At 35.8% G+C, this 9639-nt stretch overlaps 1 protein-coding gene across 2 annotated transcripts; it reads right to left on the reverse strand.

Moving 5' to 3' along the window:
• Positions 1-19: 19 nt before the first annotated feature.
• LOC106071891 (uncharacterized) lies at positions 20-7702 on the reverse strand. 2 transcript variants are annotated; one of them, XM_056017391.1, is made up of 3 exons: positions 6966-7702; positions 5114-5224; positions 20-4331 (listed from the first exon to the last, which is right to left on the reverse strand). In XM_056017391.1, the coding sequence occupies exons 2-3, from the start codon at positions 5136-5138 to the stop codon at positions 3400-3402; spliced, it is 957 nt and encodes a 318-aa protein (XP_055873366.1). In that variant the 5' UTR covers positions 5139-5224; positions 6966-7702; the 3' UTR covers positions 20-3399. The 2 variants fall into 2 exon arrangements, with proteins under 2 accessions (XP_055873366.1, XP_055873367.1); XM_056017392.1 differs by having other exon boundaries at positions 6933-7702.
• Positions 7703-9639: the final 1937 nt, after the last annotated feature.

A 9639-nucleotide genomic window follows, 5' to 3' on the forward strand; every position in this document is an offset into this window, starting at 1 on the left:
AATGTAATTAAGGCTGACGTTGTTCTTTTTTTTTTTTTTTTTTACACTGCCTCCATTTAACTCGCAACTTCGTGTAAAACTTGGAACACTCTAAACTTTGACCGTTATAATTTTCAAATTTAAAAAAAGAAATTAAAATTTGACTAAAGAACTAGAAAATATTTATCTTGAACGGACCGTACCTCTTTAGGTATTTCCACATGTAGGCATTATTCATTGAAGAGTGAACTGCGCCGGGAGGGGGGGGGAGGTAATTTTTAAAAATATATAACATTCATTAGTCATTAATAGAAAAATATTCTATCTATAACTTGTATAAAAGAGTTATTGTCCTTTTTTAAAAAAGTATATGCTGAACGTTTTTCTTGATCCCGTGGGTAATTGAAGTTTCCTCATTAACAAGTCTAAATCTACCACCGGCGGAAAATAGTTTTATCTGCTCAAAATATGTAGGTCGCAGCTGTGACTGCGCCATAGCCACGTGAAATACTGTATTCCTTAATGATCTGTTATTAGTGATGGGAACTGAACTAAATTTTAACAAGTTAAACTAAAACTAAGTTTCAACTAAAATTAAGTGGTTAAGCTAAAAGGTTATCACCGATTTCAAAAGATAAGCGAACCAAAAAAACAAACTTTAACGACTTTTCATAACTTTTTTTTTTTTGGTGTGGGGTTAGTTTTTTTTTATCTAGACTTAGCTAATCTATCCAACTGTAGACCTGCGGTTTGATCTATTTATTTGAACATTGTAGAAAAATGTATCCATAATAAAATCAGTAAGAAGTTAAGAAGATGTTTCTTACATAAACAGTTCTGCACAATAAAATTTGAAAAAAAAAAAGTTGTCTAAATAAATATAGGTGTTCGTATATTTGCCTTGAATTAGCCTAATACATACAGTGGAATACAGTCTATTTACTTTTTGGACAGGAAGGGTGGACTAATTGATGAATTTTCAAAGCGTTTAGATAATAATGAGAAAATAGATACTATCTTGTTAGATTTTTAAAGCTTAGAGACAAAGTTCACCACCATAGATTGCTTAACAAAATTAAAATATTTTGGCACTGATGGTCCATTGCATCGGTGGATTCAAGATTTTATAATAGGGAAAGAACAAACTGTAATAATAAATGACTCTAAATCAACACCAATAACAGTAAACTCAAGAGTACCTCAAGGAACAGTCTTAGGTCCACTACTATTTTTAATTGACATAAATGATTTACCAAATTGCATTAGTTCAGGAACAAAAGTCAGATTATTTGCAGACGATTGCATAATATATAGAACAATAAAAACAAACACAAGACACAGAAATTTTACAAAGAGAATTAGATGAATTACAGAAATGGGAATCACCCAAATAAATTTCACTTATCTTATTCATGGCAAACCAGTAACACAGACTTAAAACGCAAAATACCTAGGTGATATAATAAATGAAAAACTGTCATGGAATCCACATATTGATGAAACTATAAACAAAAAACAACAACAAAAACAAATAAAGCTTTTGGATTTATTAAAAGAAATTGCTAAAATTCAAATAAGAACATAAAACTAAAATGTTAATTAACCTTGGTTAGGCCAATAATAGAATACACATCCTCTGTTTTGGACCCCTGAACTCAAGAAAACTTTAAGAAACTGAAATAGACACAGGAATTTTTAATTTAGGGATTTTTAGGGCGCCCTCGAGTCCACCCAATGGGTAACTGACTCTATAAGTGGAAAGTAAAGGCGGTTGGTCGTAGTGTTGGCCACATGAAAAAGATAATCTTAATATTATCTACCCTTAGATCGCAAGGTCTGAAAGGGAGAATTTACCTTTAAAATATTGATTCGAACTCAGGACCCCAGGTTCGAATACCAAGCCCACTCAACCACCCCCCAATAGTATACTGTACAAAAGGAATAAAGATATAAGTATCTTAATGTAAAGAGCTTATCTCATTTATTATTCCTGGATACAATAACAGCCAATTTCGTAGTTAGTATAATTATAATCTAAGCAATCTATTAAGTAAAAAAAAAAGAGTGCTATTTAAAACAATAATAATAAAACAAAATGTATATGACAACAGTTTTATGAAATTACAGTAGATCTTTTTAGTACTTGGTTTTTCCTGTTTAGGGTGGCCCAATTCTCATGGTACTTTCATTAAAAGTACTCAAAAAGATTCTCATCACTATTGGCCCTTTGGATTTGATTACATTCACCAGTTCTTCACCACACATAATCTGACAACAGTAGGCCTATCTATCCAGTTCTCTCGAGCCATGATTAGAGTCTCTTCCATAGGCAGACCCGTCCATTCACATTCTCTCATGAATTTCTTAGCTAAACATGGTACACAAGCTTTGGAACATTACATCTACACTTTCCTTCGTCAGTATATACAGGAAAATGTGATAGACTGACGTCCATGTTCTTCAAACAAAATAAAAGGTCAAAGTTAAAGTTTAAATTAAATTAAACTGACAGACTGCAACCAAATATATAACATATATTCATAGTTATGTACTTCTCCTTAGGCAGCTTATAGCAGGATGAGAACATGGTGATGACAATTAAACTTAATATAACCTAGATCTATACCTCTCTGCTTACAGCACCCATTTAAAAAAGTCATTAACTGGAGTTTCTCACTATTCATGCTTATAAACAACTCGCGCCGTCCAGTTTGTCAACACCGGACTATAAAGTCATATCAGTGGTCACTACCCCCAACACACACAAACACACACGCTTACACGCTAGTCAGCCTGTCACTAATACTGTAGTGTCCGTCTTCCTAAAACACAAGAATCTATCAAGAATATATCATGCAATAATAAAATCAAATTATAAAAAAATATATATATCTAGATCCAAGTTATAATAAATCAATATCATATGTATTAATAATATCACACAAATCAATCTTACATCTTTATATGCAATCTACAGTAGAATAAGAACAATTACATTAATCGTCCAGTAGAATTCTACAAGAACAATTACATTAATCGTCCAGTAGAATTCTACAGTAGAATAAGAACAATTACATTAATCGTCCACCCAAGGTCCTCTAGTCTGTCAGCTTGGTCTACATACAATGTTTTCAAGTCTAGTCAGCTTTAAGCATATGTCCTTAAGCTCAGTCAGCATTGTCCACAAATAATGCCTTCTAAACATGTCAGCTTCATCAACTCAAGAGTCAATACGATGTCCACTAGCCCAGTCAGTTTTGTCCACTCCAAACAGCTTTGTCCAGAAACAATGTTGCGTTACTATCAACTCCATACGATGTCCACTAGCCCGATCAGTCTTGTCTACAAACAATGTTATCCAGCCCAGTCCAAACAATGTCCTCTAGTCCATTCAGCTTTGTCTACTCAAAACAATGTCCTCTAGTCCAGTCCTGTGCTGCTGTAGTTGAGTTGAAGGTCTTGAAAAACGCCACAATGGACGTGCTGTCTGTAAAACCACTTTCCAGTGTTGTAGCCCAGAATGTTGACCGACGCCCCACTGCTACCGTTACAGGTTCCAGTATCATAAGTATATTTGGTCAGCCTGTCCCGGACAAGAATCCTCTCTTTCCAGTGACCGATTGTTACCATCTTGGAACAGCCGTGGGGGTGAGATACGATGAAGGTCAACTTATATGTCTCCATTTCGCTCTCGTATCTGTCGCAAACAACAGTCCGACTTGCCAGGAAACGTTCCCATACGCTGCTCAATCTCTCCACCAATGTTTTATCGCACGTGTAGCATTTTAACCAGGTCAGGTCTTCGTTGACGTCTGCCCTCACAAAGTCAGTTCGGTCAAAGTTCACAGACGGGTTCTTATAATCATTAAAAAAGAACTTAAGATTAACGCTCTGTGTCTCCTCAGCATTAAATACCACATGAGTAGCAGTGTAGACATCCAGCTCCACCCACACAGTACTCGGAGTGCTCGAGGTCAAACACATGTTGCATTTACAGGTTTCTGGATAAGAGTCTTGGTCAGTGTGCTTGGTGACTCGTCTAACCATCGCGCTGCCAAATCTGAAGACTGAACTTCCCCGTGTTGCGAAAAATGGATAAGAGATGTCGGTTTCTGCCCAAAACTCTGGCCGATCGTAGCTGGTAGTGTTCACGCTGACCCTAGCAGTGAGGTCAGCTACAGAGTGCATGTATTCACAGATGTCATTGTCCTTAAAGTTTTCTGGTAAATGATCCACAGTGAGGTCATTGATCGGAATGAAGGCCTGGTGTCCAGGGTTTTTGGAGCAGTTATCAAAGCTAGATAGTAGCTCTCCTTCACCCCCCTCTGACACCACTTCTGTTTCATGAATACCTACAAACAAAAGAGAGACGTAGATTTCATGTGAGATGTATTGTCAATTGTGTCAATACAGAAGTTCTTAACTATGTATGGATCATCTCATACAAATGTCTGGGCATTAGCTATTGTCGAAGCGATGTCGCCCACACATCACCTCCCCCCCTCTCAACACAGATAATGTATCCAAAGGAATGGCAGATGCCTATCAAGTTTGGTTGCTAGGTGCAGCAATGTATGCTGTAAACTGCCAAAGGGTTGCTGTTTCCTGATTTTTCTTTAGGATTGACTCCCGAGGCCTTTCCCCTCTTTGGGTATAGCTGCATGGTAGCAGAGATTTGAATTCAGAGTTTTCCTCCTCCTAGGTAGGTAGCCAGCCAAGGCTAAACATCCCCTTCTTACTGGTTTAGGCGCCAATTACTCGCCTTTGCCTTTTCTTCTGTTAATTAAAACAGTTCCGCCGGACCCAATATCTGATCCACACGTGAAGGCCATGAATTGGACTGTCAGAAGTTATTTGAGACACATGGCATTGGAAGCAGTTTATTGGTCGTGGGTTGCTTATTTCCATTACCGCTTCTGGCAATGACATGGTCTAATGTCACATGGGAAGATAAGTACTTGTACGCATTTTTCCTAGCATATGGAATAAGAAATGACTCTCTAATCTACACCAATTACTTACTAACGTAAGTGTTAGTTGAGCCACACTTTGTGACTTTACTAATATGACGAAAATACACCATCAAAATCTTTAGACAAAATAGTATCAACAACTAATTAATTCCAATACTTACCGTGAATATGGCAATTAGCAGACATTATTAGCAAATTGTAAATTTCTGAGATTAATGAAGCCTCTTTCAAGAGAGCGCACACTAGATCAAAACCTCTATCACTTTCTGTAACTATATAGAGAAACAAAAGAAGGAATTGGAAAAACAAAATACAGAATTGAAACAAATTGGTTTTAACAATAATTTGTCTTTATTTATTCAATTCTGCAACTTTGTCTTTAGTTTCTATAAATACCATTCAATTCACATTGTTTAGTTTTAATCTCCTGCTACATTACTATTGATAATTTTTCTCACAGTGCCTCCCCCTGCTATAAGTGTTGCAGTATTGAGAAAGGAGAAACGTACTCCTTCTTCCCAAGTGCTATTACATCATGGAATGGGTTGCCTGAGTCAGCCAGGAAAACCAATGACATGGCAGAATTTAAGTCATTGATCACCATGCATGGCTACACTGAGCTAGGTACACGCGTAGGACGTAATCATCTTCTTTTTTTGAAGTAACATCTAGGCCTATATTTTATGTTATTTGATTGGTTGAAAAAAAGAAACAACAACAGGAAATTCAGGAAAAATCTGTTGTGAAAATGGTAGTTAAGACAATGTTAATGATCAAATCAATTACATAATTTTCTTAATAATTTATTGATATCCATACAACCTTTGATACTTTGATATAATCTTTATATCAACATTTTTTTTTTTAAATTTTATAGCTATCTTTCAATTCTAATCAAGAGAGAGAGAGAGACAGAGAGAGAGAGAGAGAGATAGGCAGGTAGTCAGGCAGGAAGACAGACAGACAGACAGACAGATAGATAGATAGATAGATAGATAGATAGATAGATAGATAGATAGATAGATAGATAGATAGATCTATTTGATATTTTGTATTATCGGCACAATTTAGGCAGGTAGTCAGGCAGGAAGGCAGGAAGACAGACAGACAGACAGATAGATAGATAGATAGATAGATAGATAGATAGATAGATAGATAGATCTATTTGATATTTTGTATTATCGGCACAATTTAGGCTATGTCTTGCCCATATTGATATAACACACACTGACACACACACACACAAGCACGCACACACACACACCCCATAACGACGTATTTGTTCCAAGCCCAGTTTCTCTCATCAAGCGTTCTAGACGAAACAATGACCAGAAAGTTGGATTGCGTTGAATGATTTATTTAGAGGGAAACAAAAGGAGTTCTATTGCCAGTGTTTGTCATCGTGGCTCGTATCGTCTCTGTGTTGGTCAAATGTTAACGTCGTGTCGCAGTGTTTGTTATGGTACAATTCTTTATAGATTTCGAAAAAAAAATTTTTCTGGAATGGCTTGTTGTATTAAAGAAAAAAGTGTATACGATTTAAATAAGCTAAAGAAGCATTCCTTTTAAAAACAAAAATACATAGATAAAAAGAAAATCTTTCAACAAAAAATGATACTTATTGTATCAAGTAGTTTTAAATATTAAAACGAATAGCATAAAAATAGTTGTTGTTTTTTTTTGTATAGACAATTCCTCCGCTATACAGCTGACCAATCTTCGCAAGAGCGACTATTTTGCTGACAATAACTAATGAATGAGATATTTTAATAATGGAATTATTTTACCACAGCCCCTATTATTCTTGTCCTCACCATCAAAAAAAAAATAATCCCGGTTTGGCTAATATATAAATCTTCTCAAACATAATACAATGCCAATGACATGTATGTCAACGCTTATCAGTTCTGCTTTCTATTTATATATATATATATATTATATATATATATATATATCTTATTTAATAAGTTTCAAACCCACCTAGTTAAAAAAAACGTTGAATGTATTTGTTACCTGTCCTTTACAACCAGCTACAGCTACAGCCAGCTCCAGTTACAATCAGCGATCGCACTAAGCAACAAGAACTTTTAATTCTATCTTGCGCGATAAATAAACAAGTTCAAATTATTTATTTTGTACATTAAATTTTACACTTGACAAAATGAGGGTAAATCCGATGCAGGCTAGATTCTTTTCCGTATTTACAAATAAAATCCCCCTCCCCCTCAAAAAAAAAATTTGGATCAGGGATGCCTAACATAATACCCTCGATGTCATCTGGCATCTCGAAATTTCCATATACATTGCATAATGAAACTCTATAGATCGTGTCCAGGGGTTAGACCAGGGCCAGCCTTAGATTATTGAAAGCCCAAGGCGAAGTGATTTCGGTGGCCCCAAATGAAATAGAAAAAATAAATAAACAGCGAAAAAAAATAAGATTACACGATATATTTAAAACCTAGTGCACTCCAACAATAACATTGGGCGTAAGTTTCACTATTTTTTCTTTAAAAAAATTGTTTGGAGTCTTATGCGAGGCCCCAACCAATTGGAGGCCACAGGCGGCTGCCAATTTGCTATTTCCCAATGCCGTCCCTGGTTAGGCGGGCCATGACAAGAAGTAGGAAATAAAATTGACCCCCGATTGACATAGAACGAGCACCACTGACATAGATCTTTTCGGGTAAATCCATTTCTATATTCATTTCAATCCTGATTGGTCGATAAAGGTCGTGCTAGAAGGGTTAGGCTATTTAAAGATAGAGAAACTTAGAGAAAATAATTATGAATCTATCTATATTTTTTAAAAATCAATGTTACATAAAAAGAATTTTTAATAAATTGATTTTGATTACAATAGAAAAACATAAATAAAGTATTAAAATACAAAATATAATTATATTAGAAAAAACACTTGTAGCTGGCTATCTTCTTAATTAAAAGTTCATGATATTTACTGACAAAAGAAATAAATATTACTATTATTTCAGCTCTTTATAGCATGTAGTAAAATAAAATGCTTTGTAATTGTGTTTCTTGCTTAAACACTAGTGATGTAATTAGATGAAATCCTGGTAAGTGGAAGAAGTTTTGGCTGTTTTGCGTCACCCAAAAAGACTCCTGGTGCTAGAGCTAGGTGACCTTCACCATCGTGATCATCTAGATTTAGTCAGTGCTCTATTTAAGCTTGAAAACGCCCTAAACTCTTCATGTTGTCTGTTGTATTTATGTGTATGTTTCTGTTGTGTTGTCTTTATATGAGAAACGAGTCCTTGTAATCACAACAAATTTCCGTAAGGATCAATTAAGCAGTCTTAGTCTTAGTCTTAGTCTTAGACACATGACGCCCTTGTTATCAGATATATAAGTGCTAAGAATTTTTGGGGACCCTAGCTAAAGTTTGTGTTGCCAGGGCCGGCCTTAGATAATTGGAGGCCTTAGGCAAGGTAAATTTGGTTGCCCCAAATGAAATAGAAGAACAAAAAAAAAATAATTAAATTACAAAAAGAGCGAAAAAATTAAATGACGCAATTTATTTAAAACCCTAGTGTACTCCAACAATAACGTTCAGCACAAGTTTCGCAATTTCTTCTATAAAAAAATTGTAGAGTCCTATGCGAGGCCCCCAACAAAACATCATTTCATCCTTTTAGGGCCTACAAACATAGCGATTAAAAAGCAACATAAGGCCTATATTTCTTATAAAGATATAGAGCATGCATACAGTTATGTAAAATATGTTTTTAGCATGACGCTCATATAGCCCCTTAGATATGAGAATCCCTTAACAATTTATTGCGTGCCATAGTGGCATTCATGCGGCCCTTTAGGTCCATTTGAGTACCGGCCCACCGGGCATATGCCCAAATGCTCATATAGCCAGTCCGCCGCAGTTTTATCTTTTACAATGTTTTCTCGATCACATCAAATTTTTTTTTTAAAACAAAATAATAAAAACAGTTTTTTTTTTGTTACCGATCTGGAGCTTTACAGTTCTTACCCAGATCCTGTGCCCAGCTGGGTAAGAGTGGTATACGATCACTTATTTCACGTCACTAAATTCGCCAGTCAGGTTTAAATATAATGTAGAGTAATATATGGATACGTATTTGTGTTCAATAAGAAATCAATGAGTCTATAGAAGTGTCATCATGTGGTTAATATAGTATGAACAATTATTTGCGTCTACATACGTAATAGGATATACACCCGTGTTGACAACTAACGAGGAAAGCATTCCTCTGTCAGTGGAGGGCTCTGACCTGCTTTAGAACATTCTTCCAGTCCAATTCTCTCTTGAGCTTTTCGTCTAAATGCCCAAACTTAAAGTTGTTGTAGATCTGCCTCTGCATCGCCAATCCATCGTATTCGTGGTCTGCCTTAGGGTCGCCTACCTTTTGGGTTTTTCCAGGTATACAATTTTTGCTCCTCTGTTCTCCTGACATTTTTTTTTAAGTCACTTGCCCAACCAAGTCTATTTTATTTCCGTGACTATAGGTGGGTCTTCAGATGTGAAAACCAGTAACGCCTGTGGCTTTTTGTGTCTCGAGAGACTTTGCTGGGATAAAGCTCTGGGGGGAGGGGGGATTTTGCAAGTTCTGGGCTGCCTACAAGTCAACACTCGTCTCTCTTCTATACTGACTAGATCCAAAGGGATAATACGTGTATACATATGTACAAATAT

Source organism: Biomphalaria glabrata, chromosome 18 (genome assembly GCF_947242115.1).
Source record: "Biomphalaria glabrata chromosome 18, xgBioGlab47.1, whole genome shotgun sequence".
Classification (NCBI taxonomy): domain Eukaryota; kingdom Metazoa; phylum Mollusca; class Gastropoda; family Planorbidae; genus Biomphalaria; species Biomphalaria glabrata.

Bases quoted from the DNA above. Each gene is read 5' to 3' on its own strand.
- LOC106071891 (XM_056017391.1), bottom strand. From the start codon at position 5,138: ATGTCTGCTAATTGCCATATTCACG. The intron at 4,332-5,113 runs GTAAGTATTGGA...TTTTGTTTGTAG, and splicing joins TGCTAATTGCCATATTCACG to GTATTCATGAAACAGAAGTG.